Source organism: Apus apus, chromosome 16 (assembly GCF_020740795.1).
Source record: "Apus apus isolate bApuApu2 chromosome 16, bApuApu2.pri.cur, whole genome shotgun sequence".
Classification (NCBI taxonomy): Eukaryota; Metazoa; Chordata; class Aves; order Apodiformes; family Apodidae; genus Apus; species Apus apus.
In genome coordinates, this window is record NC_067297.1 from 6,384,327 (window position 1) to 6,400,481 (window position 16,155).

The 16,155-nt window shown below is 38.9% G+C and overlaps 1 protein-coding gene across 1 annotated transcript in view; it reads right to left on the reverse strand.

The window, feature by feature from the left end:
• The window catches only part of PPIL2 (peptidylprolyl isomerase like 2), a 69,281-nt gene that overhangs the window by 24,026 nt on the left and 29,100 nt on the right, over positions 1-16,155 (reverse strand). Inside the window, exons 11-14 of the mRNA XM_051634473.1 lie at positions 15,070-15,145; positions 13,760-13,866; positions 1,517-1,606; positions 556-589 (exon numbers count right to left, since the gene is read on the reverse strand). Coding sequence (XP_051490433.1) covers positions 556-589; positions 1,517-1,606; positions 13,760-13,866; positions 15,070-15,145 — 307 coding nt within the window. The remainder of the gene's footprint in view (positions 1-555; positions 590-1,516; positions 1,607-13,759; positions 13,867-15,069; positions 15,146-16,155) is intronic.

Consider the following 16,155-nt stretch of genomic DNA (forward strand, 5'->3'; position numbering starts at 1 on the left):
TCTGATACAAATGTCATGCAGATTTCCCACCAAGGAAAAAACAACAAGCAGAAAAATTCAGTAACAGTTATCCCGAAATGACAGGAAAAAGAGCAGCTTGGGCTTTACAAAGCAACTAGCTGGGAGAAGGAGATGGTATCTGGTCATTCACCAATCCTAAAACAGGTCTCAAATATTTCATTAACATTGAATCTGAAAGATGTGTTGCATGAATGTGTTTCTTCCTTTGTTCTTTGCTCATGAAGGCCAGCTGTAAAATCATTAACAGATTTAATTTCTTCATTTGAAGAAAAAAGAAGCAAAGACCCATCAAGAAATCTACATGGAAGAGTGCCCAAGTTTTAGACTGAGAATATATTTGATGAAATCCTGAGCATAGTTCAAATGGTCACAAAAATAAAGCAATAAAACCTCTGCTTTAAAGTAGAAATACTTACAGTGTACCACATATCATAGAGTCTATAGAGAATTTTAATCTACAAGGTGTCTGCAAATAAAGCTAGAAACACAGCACATGAAGTGAAAACAGTTTAATTAATTCAAACTCAACCTTACCTGTTCCTGTTCCAGTAGGATCACCTCCTTGGATCTGCAGAATTAAAATTAAATCAATACGTTACAAATATATCTGTATGAAAGGCATAAAATACAAGCCATAAAAGCCAATTCTGCTCAATTTCCTTCCTTTTATGTTGTGTCATGTTGACAAGTTAGCAACAAGGAAACCATTACTACTTATTTGAAGCTTCTTTTATCAGCTGGCTGTCATCTCCTACATTACTTATCTGAGAGCAGAATGACACTTTCGTAAAAATAACAGGTCTTTTGTGAGTAAACAGGGAAAGTAAACAGCCTCAAAGGGGTTAACCAGATCATCTTTTCTGTTATGTGCTGAGTCATAACTTGCTTTTTAACTGATGATGCATTGCTTTTGGAATTGGAAGTCTTTACATTTTGCTACTAATTCTCTACATGATGAGAAAGCAAGAAACAAGGGAATATGGCAGATTTTCTGTATCTGAATTTGTATTTACAGTATCCAAATCTGTATTTCCAGTATCTCTCCCACTATCTGCAGTAGGGACAGTATCCAAGTACCACAGCCTGAAACAAATTCATTTGCTTTCTGAAGTTTCATCTGAATGGGATTTCAACAGGCCACACTATTACTTATCCATATATGCCCCCCCTTCTGCTCATTAACCACCCACCCACAGCCTGGAGAAAATAAAAAGAGCCTTGCTAAGGCAGTGACTCTCAAAGGCTTTGTCTGTAACACCAGCAAAAGCACTACTAAATGCAGTGATGCTCCAAGTGACAATACTAGTCAGAGACAGTTGTTAAGACTAGTAACTACAAGTTTAACAAGTTAGGACAATCATAGTCCTGATGGGATATTTAATAGACATCTTTTGCAAGTTTTCAAGCATGGAAGAAACTAACACTGAAGTAAGCTAAATAAATATTTTGATGACATCACATATTGTGGGTTACACAGGATTTGTTCAATACTCACCACAAAATTACGGATTGATCTGTGAAAAATTGTTCCATCATAATAGTTCTTCTTGCACAATTTGATAAAGTTTTCACATGTTCGGGGTGTCTGAAAGAAAAACAAAAGTTTTAATTAAGCAGTACCTTTGGGTAATCAAATTGGTCCCTGCACTGTTTACAAGAATCACTTTTCATTTGTGCCTTGCAAAGAAACAGTCATGTAGGACTCCTGAAGAGAAATGAGTATCTGTCTACAGAAAAAACAGATATAATATATGGTCTTTTAAAGAATACAGGAGATACACCCAATGTGTTAAATAAACTAAACCCAGACCTTCCAATTAGCACAAAGCGTTGAACACTAGGTCAAAAAATGTAAGCTCCCAGCAGACAACGATGGTGAAAGCAGATAAACTCAGAGACTTAGTTCCAGCAGTGTATCACAATCCTGCTCCAAAGGGGGACTTCTAGCACTGAAAAAAGTTAAATTTCCCAGGGTAAGAAAGAACTTGACTTCTCTGCTCCACTATATTCACCACTTAGACGTAAAAAATGGGACTGACCCCACAAGTCACTGGATCATAGGAAAAATAAAAACAACAACTTGTTTTCAAAAATCTAAAATATAAAAAGATACTAAATATATTGCCAACTTCTTATTTCATTTACCATGCAAAATAAAGCTCTTTATTTGAATTTATGAGCTATGGCACTCAAACAATACCTTCTGAAAAACTTTACTGTATACATAATTATCCTTCTGAAAAGCTTTACTTCACACATAATTATCCTTCCACTGTAAGTGCACGGATTCTTTTCTCTTCACACGTACAAATACAAGCTCAGCAACAGTCTGCTTTCAATACCTGGGTATCTTTTACAGCCCCACTGTGGATTATGTGCATAGATATATTTCAGTTTCACAAAAGAATACATCTAACTAATCTGAATTGTTATGGGCCTTGAAAATACCCTTATTGTTTTATGTGCTTGCAAGTAAAGCCCCAGCATGAGTCGCAATGTCTGTAAATGAACACACACAAGACTTGAAGGCTGTTTGTGAAAGACCTTGGTTCACTTTGCATTGGTATGACATCATTCTTGGTCTGAGAGCTGCAGAGAGACAGAGTGAGAATGAGACATGCAACCTGAAGTGACTTGAAAGAAAAAAAATAAGGCAAGCCCAATTACAATCATTTAGGGATTAAATAATTTTCTTTTCAAAGCTGATTCATCCAAAACTTCAATTTTCTATGTTTTCTCATCTGAAACACAATCATTCTTACTACTCTTTATTGACACTGAAATGTCTCTTAATTATCCAAACAAACTCTATCTGCCATTATGAATTCTATATAATGATTTCTTCTTAATTACACAGATACACATAACAGTTGTCAGCTGGGCCATAACTGGAAAATTCTAATGCCACCTTACACCAGCTGTTATCTCAGATTTCCTGTGGAATTCATTACTGGGTTAAAATGGTAATGGTACCATAACAGGTTTATGCAGAAAGCCACTAGAACACATATTTTGGCAGCATCCTGAGGGCAACTCCTAAGAAAATATATTCCACAAAAATTGTTGGAAGCAATAGGAGGTTCTCTCTCAGCCTCAATGTTTATAGCAAATTTGAAAATTTTTCTTTGAATTGGACATACATGCTTGAAAATAATCTTAGTACATAATCTTTCCAAGTAAAATTCAATCCCTGAAGGATGATTTGTGCAGTATGCTTCCTTTATAAGACTGTATCAAAACAGCCCTGATCCTAACATAGTGCTATTAGTTATCGCTCATGAAAAATGTCAGTAAGGATAAAAACAAGATTAAAAAATTCCTTTATGAATCAGAAATGGAATCAGTAGCTTTCAGCCTAAGGCACTTTATCTCATGAGAACCAAGCACTCTTTGGAGAGCAAGACATAGTATGTTCTCTGGGGGGAATACAGCAACCTGTAATTAATTTTTAAAGAAAAATGAAATCAGGCAAAAGACTGAGTCCCCTAGGAATATATACTAAACCATTTAAAATCTGCACAACGTTGATAACCCAAATACAGATTTCCTATTTATTTTCAAAACATGATTTGTAAAATATACATCAAAAACCCTGGCTCTAGTAATTTATTTTTTATGTAGGATCTATGCTGACCCTTCTCTCTACATGGACTTCTAGTTATTATACCTTTTCCCAGAAACAAGCTTTTCAAATGCAACTGCAGAAATACTATACATGCAATAATCATTTCACTGCAAGATTAGCTTTAAATAATTGCCACCAAATTGGTTCCCATGGTCACCTCATGCATCATACAGATACATTTGACAGGTAAACAGCTCCTTAGCAACATTACCATTACCTTTTATGGTGCTTTTTAGTAGACACAAATAAAAAGGTTTGCATTCAATCAGGAATATACCCCAGGTTCAGTCATGCAGTTGATCTAGAGTATCTGGCTCAGATTATCTGATTTATTCAAAGCAGTTAATGTTCTTGCCACATCTCACGCTACCAAGCACATTTAAAGGGCTTTGAAAAGCAGCATCATGTCCAAAGCAGGAAAACAAGCTTCAGGTTTATGGGAAAGGTGTAGATCCTCAGTAACAGTGTTACAGTCTGCACTGACCACACAAACAAGGCCCAGTCTTTGAAGTCGTTGTTCCAACTACAAAGACTGATGAGAAATCTATATAAACAAACCTGACTTTGTTATTTGAGTGTAAGATATTGGGAAGATGTCAGACTTGTAGTCTTGGAATGCAAAACTGTCTACTTCTTCAGAAACTTCCTCCACACCTCTTGCCTCAACGCCACTTCTAAAGGAGAAGGGCATGGCTAAGGCATCTGGAAATGCACAAGTCCAGGAGGCAATGGTGGTTTCTTGTTGCCTCATTACTGACAAGGGGCTCCAGGCTCTCTTTTTACTTCTGGCTGTTCTTGTCTCAAATTGATCTCAACAGCAGCGGCTAACTTTGTCCTCTTTTATTCCTTTTCCTTTAAGCAAGAAATTATTTAAATTATTTTAATCTGCTGACTCTCACTTGGATATACATATCTCAGAATCACAGAATCCTTAGTTAGAAAAGACCTCTAAGATAATCCAAGTCCAACTGTTCACCCAGGAGAAAAAAAAAGCCAAACCACCAAACAAACAACACAACACCACCCACCCACCACGCCCACTAGAGCATGTCATGAAGTGCCACGTCTACAGGTTTTACCTCCAGGGATGGTGACTCCACCATCTCCTTGGGCAGCCTCTTACAGACAGAAAGAAGGTTATGTTTTAGCTCTACAGAAATATCTTCTCAGAAGGATACAGTGATAGTCTTAAATAAACAAATTTAAAAACTGTGAGAGGCTTTTCTCTCTGAAGAGTGTGGTAGGACAGCCCTGAGATATCCTCCTTTCCTTCAGTCAAGTTGGGATCATGTAATTGAATGCAGTGTCTCTGTATGATGTCAACTTAAAGACACCTGTCTCTCCAAATGACAATCAGCAAGAAAAAAAGTCTTATTTATAACGAAAAATGAGTCTCCTGCTCCAGCTATGCTCCCTGACAATTTCGTAGATGCCAGATAGCTGTCTTTTAACTGTGGAAAATTCACACCCAAGACAAGTGGTAAAATGTTAATAAACCATTTGAGACAGGAATCCAGAAGAATTCTTATCCCAGAAGATGACACAAATGCTTTGCTTGGTTCACAATGTATGTTTAATAGGGCAACAGCTTCATGGTTTTCTAATTATGATTAAGTCTCCATGTAGCTTACATACTTAGTAGGTAACTCTATATGGAAACAACAGCCATCTACCAGTTACTAGACCCAGACAAGAAAATTGCTACTAAAAATGACCATGCAAACACAATAGTGCCAAGAGACTGATTGTGAAATCACAGATACTGGGAAAACACTGAAGAAAGGAATATACCATTTAGAAAAACAAAGGAAAACAGAAAAAAAAAGCAACCAACCACAAACCAAACCAAAACCCTGTAAAGTTCTAGGAGAAATGCAGATTTTATCTTGTTTCACTTCTAAGTATTAACTGAGCCAATTTTAATTGTCTTTTTGCCAGCAAGGATGGGTCCAAACCAAGCAAAATTAATCTCTCTTGCTAAATCCCAAGACCTGAGGGGTAAGACTAACCAAGCCAGGTCACGATTTGATTTCTCAGTTTGCAGCTCTCCTTTTTCACCAGCTAAAATGGGTCATCACCTTTGTAAAAGCTACCTTAACTCAGAATTTGTATTGGGCAGCTGAAGAGCAAAACAGAAGTTGATTAAAAACCTGTGGCACTCCTGTTGCCAAGGTACAAGAGATGGGAAAAGAGAAGAGCTTCTGAGTCGTTGCCATGACTGCAAGGAGGAAGGCTTTACAGTGTGAAGAGCTAATAATTTCAAAATGCTCCATCCCTTGAGGATCTGCATGAACCTTGAAATTTCACATTAAGCATTCAGAAGCTGTCATTCGCACATCTGTATAATTTCCTTGTGCTAATTCCACTTCCCTTTTATTTTCTTTTTGTCTCTCTAAATTGGATGAACTGTAGTAGTTGCACTAAACTACAGAGCCTTGATATATGCTGATTAACCCTATGTTTCAAAGCAGAAATAATCTGAAATAATGAAAAGCTCGTTCCTCACGAATTAAAATGGTATTCTACAGCCTTCATCTTATCACACAAATGCCAGAATCCTGCTACTAAGAGGCATGAACTAGCGAATGGAAATTTCTAAAGCTTCAAACGAAGCCTGCCATTTTTTAAACATAGCTCTCCTTTAAAATGCAAGGTTGATTTTGTTTTGCTTTAGCCCACAAAGCCCGCTGCAAAAGCATGGGGAGAATTTCACTGCAGGAAGCCCAAGACATTTCCTGCTGGAAAAAAAAAAATTTCTAGGCCCAGACATCACTCCCTGCCAGCTCCACTTGCCTGCTAACAGTTCCCCTGTGTGTCAGAGGGGCTGAGCTGGTGACAGGTTGTGGTGGCAAACAACAGCTGCCTGGGGTGGTTCAGTTCAAAAAAGACAGTTCATGTAAGGGACACCCTCCTCAACCTGGTCATACAGTGAGCAAACACGTTTGGATCTATTTGTGTTCTGTGATCAGAAGAGCACAGTTCCAGTCAGAGCATGCTGGGAAAGATGAAGCCACCAGGGTTAAAAAGCATTGCGGGGTAAAACACTTGGCCAAACTCTTACCGATATTAAAAAAGCATCAGAATCACCAAACTATGCCTCAGGCAATAGATTGCTGACTTGATAGCAAACATTTGCCTATTTTGCTACCTCAAAGCCTCAAAGTTTGCTTAGAACAAGGAGCAGAATTATTTAATTCTCATTACAAAGAAACTCACTATAATTTAATTAGCTATTTAGCAAAGATTCCAGCAGATAGCTAAATTTCACTTTTCAAAGGCATTTCTTCAACAATACTGACATTAATGATGCTACCAAAAACTTTTTCAAAGTCTAAGCAAGATGCTCAGTTTAGACAAGATGTCAACACAAAAAATTACATACTCCAGTTCTACTTTTCACTTTTTTGCAAATACAGGGACAATCAATCAGTTTAGCTGAGCACAACTCAAGTTAAACAAGGCATCTTATTCACTCAGCTAATTTGTCAATGTTAACTACTAGCTCTCCAGAGGCAAACTCATCACCTTTAGCCACAGTCATTACTTTTCCTCTTTTCTTTATTGCAGCGGTACAAAAGAAAACAATCCTCTCATATTTGTCAGTGACACAAGGGTTGAAGAGCTTGTCAGACAGTGAGGTGCAGGGCTGGGTGCTGATGAGGATGGGGCTGACCAGCATGACATAGCACCACCAGTCTAAGTGAGAGCACAGCTTTAACTGCTTGAGTAACCTCCAGGAGCTGTAAAACGTAGAGTATCACAGGTCCCAGAGCGGCTCCTTGGCATTTTGTCAGTCTGCAACTGGCACATAAATTCCACCTTTTCAGAAGATGCAACCTGTACACACTAGACAGTGAAGCTCTGGTAGCTGTCAGCCTCCCAAGGTCACCCTGCTCTCATCAGAGGAGCCAAGGTACAAACAAGAAATGTGTCAGAGGAAGATGAAGAGCAGCAGCTGTGTAACTCCAAACCACCCACCCCATCCTTGGGTTTGGGATCACTAAGTGGCAGATGCAGTTGGTGTGGGATGCCTGCACCGCCAAATGTCACAAAACAAGCAACACAACCCAATAACAATTAATTCTATTCCCAAATCCAGCTTTTCAGGAGGGCTGGGGAGGTAGGTAGAAAGGTCCTAATGTGTGAAGTGCCTTCTCACCAATTACTCAAAGGCAAAGGCTGCCAGAAAGCTGCAGAGACAGCCAAGGGCAGCAAGTCCTGCAGGGCAGGGAGAGCTTCACAGGAAGGTGGCTAAGCACCTTCCTGAACCGCACACTGAATGTCCCATTCAAGTCTGGGCAGCAGGGGACACTGGGGGCTGCCACTGCCCCTTCACTGCTGCAAGACAGCAATGAAGACAAGCACACAACAGCATCCACACAAAGCATCTCCCACTAACACCTCACATGAAAATGCTTTTGCTTGCTCAAGCATGGGTGTCACACCACCAAAGTTAAAAACATTTTAAATATTAGCTTCTAGTCACTTAAGACCAACCATCTGTTAATCAATGTGGCTGCACAGAGCCATTACACTCCCAGACACAAAGAAGACCAATAGATCTGTCTCTTAATGTAGTGCCTTGAGATAAAAATACACCAGGAAAAATAAACATTTTTATCCACCTGTTCTCCTACTGGAAAAGGACAGTGGTGTTTGTTTTTAGGTTCTGTTGACAATAACTTTCAACGTTGAAGGCTGCAGCTCTTCCTACAGAGACCCATTTTGATGAAAAAAATACAAAGTAAGCCATTTAAAAACCATGCCAAGGTCACTGTACTTCATCTCTACAACCATATTACTGAGTGAACAAGATACTGGTAAAACATCAGCCAGTCATTTGCCAGATAGTGCCAACGGAACTGACAGAAAGTTGAGCAGAATGGATGTTTAAATCAGAAACAAAAAGAGAGATGGGAGAACCTTGTCATGCCAGGAGGTCAAAGGATTTTTTTAGCAACTCTTTCCTACTGGAAATGGATAAGAAGTTTACAGGCTTCTGATCTTCAGAACAGTCCTCACACAAAGGCAGAGATGATTTCAAAGACCAGGGGCTGGATTACACATTTATAGATCACAGGCATATTTAACAGGTCAGAGGCCTCAGAAGATTAAAACATCAGTGTTTGTAGAATAATGGCTTCTTCAGATAGTTATGCCAAGACATCATCATTACGCAGAGCTTGTCATTTCGTAAAACCTCAAAAGGCATTTGTGGAGTGCTGGATGGAGCTTTGAAATCCATCTCACATTTTTCTTTGTCATATCAACTTGCCCTTAAACCTTAGACTATTAAACCTGAGAGAGACAGGAGAATTTACAAAACCAGCCATGTCAGGGATCAGTATTCCTTTACTGCTCTTGGTATGTGTTTAACCACCAGGTTATTACCCCACAGTGACCACTTGTTTGAGGAGAATTCACAACGGAGAGAAGGGAGATAGTGCACCAAACCTCCTGCTCATAATTTTGGTAAGGTCTTCTGGAGTGTTAAATTTATATGTATATATATACACATATATTCCATAGCACAATGACAATAAAAAGTACAAGCAAGCCTCAAAGCAACCTAGAAGCAAAAGCAGGAATTTTTATTCCTTTTCACACATGCAGAGATTAGGAGTTTGTCACTCTGTCTAGTCTTATGCAGGGCTGCTAATTGCAACAGGCACTCTAGGTTATTTGTGTAGCTGCACTCCAGCAATCAGGCATCTATGACACATGTTCTTGCCTGGGAATTCAAAATTATATCCATATTTATTGCTCACTGTGGAGTAAAAAATAGGATGCCACTGATTAAAAAAAAAATCACTAACCATATGACATAGCCACATCATGCAGCAACTCCATGGCAAAGGCACCAAATGCAGGGTTTACCAGCTGATGGTTCTCTGCTCTGTCCATTATACTACACTGCTTTTTTATTTCCAAACCCAAGTCAATCTGACTTTTTTTCACAGGCTAAAGCCTTCACTCTGTCTTAAGAGGCTACTCCACCACTTCTGAAGTACAACTTCTATCACTGTAGTTGCTAATACAGCAGAATACACACAGATGATATAGACAGTTGTTCCCAGCAGCATCCTCATTAAAGTACCTTCAAGAACTCGAGGAAATTGGAAAAAATCACAGTAAAGAAAGTACAAAAAATCCAGTGCCATTCCTTGCCTTTCATCAGTTATTTTTCCATAATTTATTTGTCTGGCAATGCATTAAGAGTAGAGCTGTAAGAATAACACTTGTTGGATGCTGTTAAATCTTCTGTACTTGCCAGAACTACTTTTGGCAAGTAGAATTTTTGTAAAGTTGTTTCCAATTAGTGTATACAACAAATGTTGATTATGATCAGCTCAACTCAACTTCCTGGAAAATGTCCCTAACAAATGGCCATCTGATTAGTCCCCATCAGGAGGAACATACTGTATTTGAATAAGGAGACTGGAAGAAAAACAAATGGCAACAGAAAGCACTCTGCTACAATGTGGAGAGAGAAAAGTAGTGCACTTTTGCTCATGTGAGGCACAAATTCAAAAGGTAGGAAAAAAATCCAGCTTATCTTCCAAACTCCTTATTGCCTCTTCTCAGGTCAATGACTTACACCACACATCATCTTTCCGGAACCTAAGCAAAGTTTTCTGGTGCTCTGAACAAGTGATTTCAAACACAGAAAATACCTGGATTCTAACCCTATTTCATGCTTTCTTTCTGAATCCTGTCACAAAGTAACTGATTACTTCAATCACACTGCAGCACTGAGTTCCTCTGCTGGATCAATACAAAACATTTCTTGATTAGGTTTTTGGTGCTAGGAAGAATTTTGTCACTATCAATCTTACTGATTGGCACCTTCAAGTGTATGAAGATCCCTACATTTATTTTTAAACCAAAGTTTCCATGCATACTTATAGACTGAACTCCAAACAATCCATATTGCCAGATAACTCACAAAAAACAAGGGAAAGAAAGGAGACAGAAGAGCTGTGAAGAGAGAGGGAGTAAGAACCCAAGGTGGGTACCAAAGACAAAGAGGATATTGGGTAGACTTCAGAAGCAGTGAGAACACAACTGCAAGAATATTTTGCTTAAATGGCCTGTAGGCATGAAAATACAATTAAAGACTCAGTAGACATACACTCTTCCCTATTTCAGCAAGAAGACTTTACCTCAAAGTGTATACTGAAATCTAACCCGTAAGACTATTTTAAAATGTAATTTGAATGTTGCAAGTCCTACCTCCGGACACAGGTATTCATTTGTCATATTTATATAGCACCTTCATCCTCAAGCTTCCTAAAGCATTTCACAATCCTAAATTTGCAGTACTGTGCAAATACAACCACTGCTAGGGTGACTTCTATAATAACAAGAGTACAGGATATCACTCAGTGAGTAAAAAAAGGAGCCTGTGGTCAAGTCAAGACAACAACCAGTCAGGTAACCTTCAGTCTTTAAAAAGAGAAGCCAAGCACCACTGTAAAATGGCTAATAAATCATATCTTTGCTCCTGCAGTTGCACTGCTTAAGAGGATAAAATTAAATGAATTAATAATATGAATTCCCCAAATCATACATTCTGGTTGAATTTAAACAGCAATGACAACCTAATACTGTCTGTCTCATTCACCTCAACAGCACGTATCTGTGTGTTGAATTCGGGGGTCCCAAATCTGCTAATGATCATAGTGTGTATCAATCCAGTGCTTTGGGCTGAAATCTATTTCTCCATTTTCTGAAAAGCCACAGTACTCTCCATGCCAATTACACACACCAAAAAAATATATAAAAAAAAAAATCACAAAGGCTGAAAAGTCAGGCACCAAAACACCCAGGCAGTGTGGGTGGGGATTATGATACAGTCCAGTTCCCCCTGACCACACCGAAGGACCCTACCAACATTCTATACTTCTGCAGGAAAACCAAATCCTGCATATAAACTGTTTCACTACATGGTTTCAAAAAGCTCCCAGAACTGGTTGAGCTTGTGTACTGAACAGGAGAGTAGAGCTGATAAAAAACTCAGGATATGATTAATTAAAACTATTACCATGCATATTCACAAGAAGAGTGAACTGGATGTGTTCAGTAAGGCTTGATTTTGGCATTTTTCCATTTTCTGTCTCTCTCTGCAATCTCAATAGATCAATTGTAGCTGATCTGTGTATGTGTTTGTGACCTATATATGTGCTGTATGTTTGTAAGATGTTTGCTCTTTCTACACTGAGCTACCTTATGTGCCTACCCTCACTGTGATTCAGGAAAACCAAAGTTAGAAGCACAATCTCCTTATATAGTAAAGGGAGAAAAACAAGCACCTCCCAGAAGAACTGATTTAATAGACCTAGGATGACGGCCTAAAGTGGATGTTGTGAAAACCTCCTTAAATCAGCAAGTTTTTCCTACTTATTCTAAATATGTATCTTTTTCCCCTCTGCAGTGCCAAAGGTCTGCTTAAATCACACAGATTCAATTGACACAAAAACCCCAAAAGTAAGAGATGGCTGGAGGACAGTATTCAACCAGGTCTGGTCGTGTAGAACAGCGCACTTTCAACATGTACGTGAGGAAGCAGTGTGTGAGAACGAGAGGTGAACAGGAATTCATCTGGAAAAAAGGAAATGCAATGGCTATCATACAGGAAGTCTATAATGGGCAATTGAACCCGGGTCCTCAGCACTGAGTGACACTGGTCACACATGTGGCCAAAAAACCCATGCTGTTAAGAATAGCTGCAGTCAGTCTGTAATAGCCAGGAGCCAATTTGAGAACATATGGCAAAACAAATGAATCAATGCAATCTGCTCATTCTGCTGTTCCCCCAAATATTGCTGTACTAACATCCTCTGCTTTTTGCCTTATTACACACTGTTACCATTTAAGAGCATGGAAAATACCTGTAGGGATGACAGAGACCTACAGAATTATATCATGTTATGCTGCTGTGAAGATTCTCATACTGCTTTCACAGATCAGCTTGAGACAGTTACACATGTCATGCTCCTTACTTGTAGGAGACAAAGAAAGAAAAGGGAAAGCTAGTAAGCTTGTCCTGTTTGCTTCTTTTTCTTTCTCCCAGGCAAAAAAGGATACGTTCTCCAAGTTCATCTCAATTAGACACAGGGCACCCCAGCTCCTAGCCAGCACCACTGCCTTTGAATTCTGTGAGGGTCACAACAAGCAGAAGTTTTGTCATCTAAACCCCTGCTCACATCCTTCAACTTCTTAAAACATTTACCTTCAGGCCTATTATCTCTTGAGCTAAAAATCTCAGTAAACAATAGAAGGTTTGGGCTTTTTACATGGAAAACTTTCTTTCCTTTTATAGATGTGGTTGAACACATAAATAAGGCAGCACACTAGCAAGCTGTGACATCTGAGACATCAGTGTTGCCGTAACTCATCCATCTATCCCAAGTCTTGCCATGTTTATTATTTTAAGATTTCCCCCAGAATCAGACTGTACTGACAATAAAAAACTCTAGCCCCTTGGTTTTTAAAATCAATGTCCACCTCTTAATGGCAAACGGAAGATGTTTGTAAACTTGAACCTTAAAAACTGAGACAGCAGGAAGTAAAAAACATATTCTAAGGCTTTCATTTATGTTTGTTCTGCAAAGCTCAGGATTTAGAAGCAAATCCAACAGCTTCTTGGGATCTAAGCTACACGTACTCAGGCTGACAAGCTTGTGCCCAGATTCACTGAGGTTCTTTCCTGGTTCTGCCAATAACACGCTGTGTAACCCTGGGTTACTATCTCTTCTCTGTGCTCTTCCTTCTTTTTTCTTTCTATCTTCCATGTCATTATTTGGGTCACTATAATCCTGACCCTTTGAAGGTCTAAACATATACCTTGACGTGTAGTAAATAGTTGACTAAAATGTATGGGATTACTCACAGAGAACATTTATACAACTATTAGTATAATATGCAAAGTAAAATACATACATTTTACAATGGAGTTTTGTGTACGTATGAAAACACACCAAAACAACAGAAAGGTAGTTATTTATCTATAACTCTCACAGCTACATGCTATTTCTTTCTTTGGACGTTTCCATTGCCATTTCCTATTCTGCTTCTTGTCTAGAGAGATCCATCTTACGGGGCACACAGTACCATATCACAGTGCAGCTCCAAGTTTAGGTCTCCTTTATTAGTGTGAAGTCGCACGTAGCCCTTCTTCTTCACGTATTTGTATCTCACAACATCTTCCTCAATTGCAGCTGTATCAAAGCAAAAGACAATAATTAGCTCTCTGGAAGCTCACTGATCTTTAGAAATCATCAGTAAACAAAAAAGCCAGATCCTACTCTCGGACCTCTTCCCCTGGGGTATTGGGTCTTCAGGGATTGTACTCTGCAATTCATCTATGCTAACCCCACATTAATCTCTGTGCAAACCACTTTCCATTATAGGAAACCACCAACTCCTCAAGAGCCAACAATATCATCTGTATTTTTAAGTCAAAGAAGCATTCAATATTACAAACTATAATCTTCAAGTAATGTCTACCAATCACAAACGTTATTTTGAAACCAAATTGTTTCTTGTCAAACTTGGAAGCCAAGTAGGTAGTCATCAGTCAACCACTAATTGCTGACATATGAGGACCTACCCAGTTCTGAAAACAAATGAAGACGTTACTGGAGACATTAATGGAAAGTCAAACCAAAGGATGAATCCTGGATGTTTCCCCTTCCATTTTGTCAAAATGTACAGCTAGACAGGTATTTTCAATGCTCAAAGATTCAGCTGCACATCACTGTAATCCACCAAGTAAATGAACTGAACTTGGTAAAAACAGCTTTAGCAATGTATTCAATCTCAGCCTAAGTGTGTGACACACGTCTAAATTTTAGCGCCAAAAGCCAGACCTTTGTCTTCAACAGGGAATGCTAATCACTCAGCTATTAAATCAATATTCAAATTAAATAAATTCTGTACCTTTCTGTTTAGGTTGGAGAATGAAAGAAAAACTTTATGGTACTAAAATGCATTTTTGTGTAACCTTGAAGAGCAGTAAATAAAAATTTGCCTTCTCAAAATTTTCTGTCATTCCAGCCAATGCCAGGCACGGCCAAAACAGTGGTAAAGATTTTGCATGGTGCTTGAGGAGAGATTATACTTCATTCCTAACTTACATAACTGGATATTCCATTTTGTGGTCCCTGAGCATAGAAAATACCTCATCCATTTCAGTTCAACCTAAGAACTGCCATTCAAAGCTGGAGCTAATTCATAATTGCTCCATCATTTTCAGAATGAGCTCACTGGAAAGTAAGAATATTTCTGCTCAGGGAATACATTTCCACTGCATCAGTACTGAACAATTATCTGTGCATTCCTTTGGTCCTCATAAATGCATGGGGAGCACACTTCAAAACAGGAAAGTAAATAAACAGCTTGTAGCTAGATACTTCTGGTACCTGCTTCGTGGATGGTTTCAGGCACCATTGCAGTGGAGGTAAAGGAAGCACTTACTGCTCCAGTGGAATAGTGAGCCTGTTTGCAGAGAAAAAAAAAGACATTAGATCTCAGAATTTATCTACAAAAGATCCTATATAAACACTAGAAACATGCAAGTGCCATTCTTCTGAAGGCAGACTTCCTGTTTTGGCTCCTATAGAAAAAACAAATACACAATGCAGTGATAATTCTCTGTTACCCATAACATTTGCTCTGATGAAACTCTAGTTGAGGCTGCCCATACCCTGTGCTGAAGAGGCTTATTGCTTCCACTACACAGTTTAAAACATCATTATGCAAATATTTATTATCAGGATTTATTTGTATGTCCACAGGTGCAGATATGAAATGAGTACTGCTGGCAAGACATCTGTAAAATTCCCCTATGTTGCTGAGTAAGTGGAAGGAAAATCCAGTGAACCACAAAGATACTGAGGAGGAAAGCAAACCACGCCCTGCCCACACACGGCCCTTCTGTGTGCAGAGACTCTGTCCCATGGCTCTCAGTGTCTATTTTCAGCTTTGCAATTCTCCTGCAGATAGGAAATGTCAACGTCACACATGGATTTTTGTAGTAAATTACAAAGATCTGATAAACCCCAAGGCATATTTAGCAGCTCTGAGGCAATCCCTGTAAAGAATACAGGTCAGGTCAATGCTCTGTCCACAAGGTTACACTGCATCCCGTGCAAGTTTAGAGTTATGCACACCCATCCACGCTAGCTCACAATCTGACCCTCCAACATGTGCAGAGCTCATCGTTGTCTCTCACCTCTTTCTTTTTTTGTCCCTCCATCTTTTGTTTTCTTAGAACACTATGATGCCCTAAAAAAAGGAGCAAACATGATCCTACTCCTTGGTCACATACCCTCCCTAATCTGTCACTAAGCCTCCTCATTAAAAGCCATATGCTTCTTGGCTATTCATTTTTGTGTAAGTGTAATCAAAGCATGAAGAGACATAGATGCCAGAATCACAAAAGGAAAGAATACTTTGTCTTGACCATTTCAAACAATCTTTGAGGGGAAATCTAGATGTAGATTGCT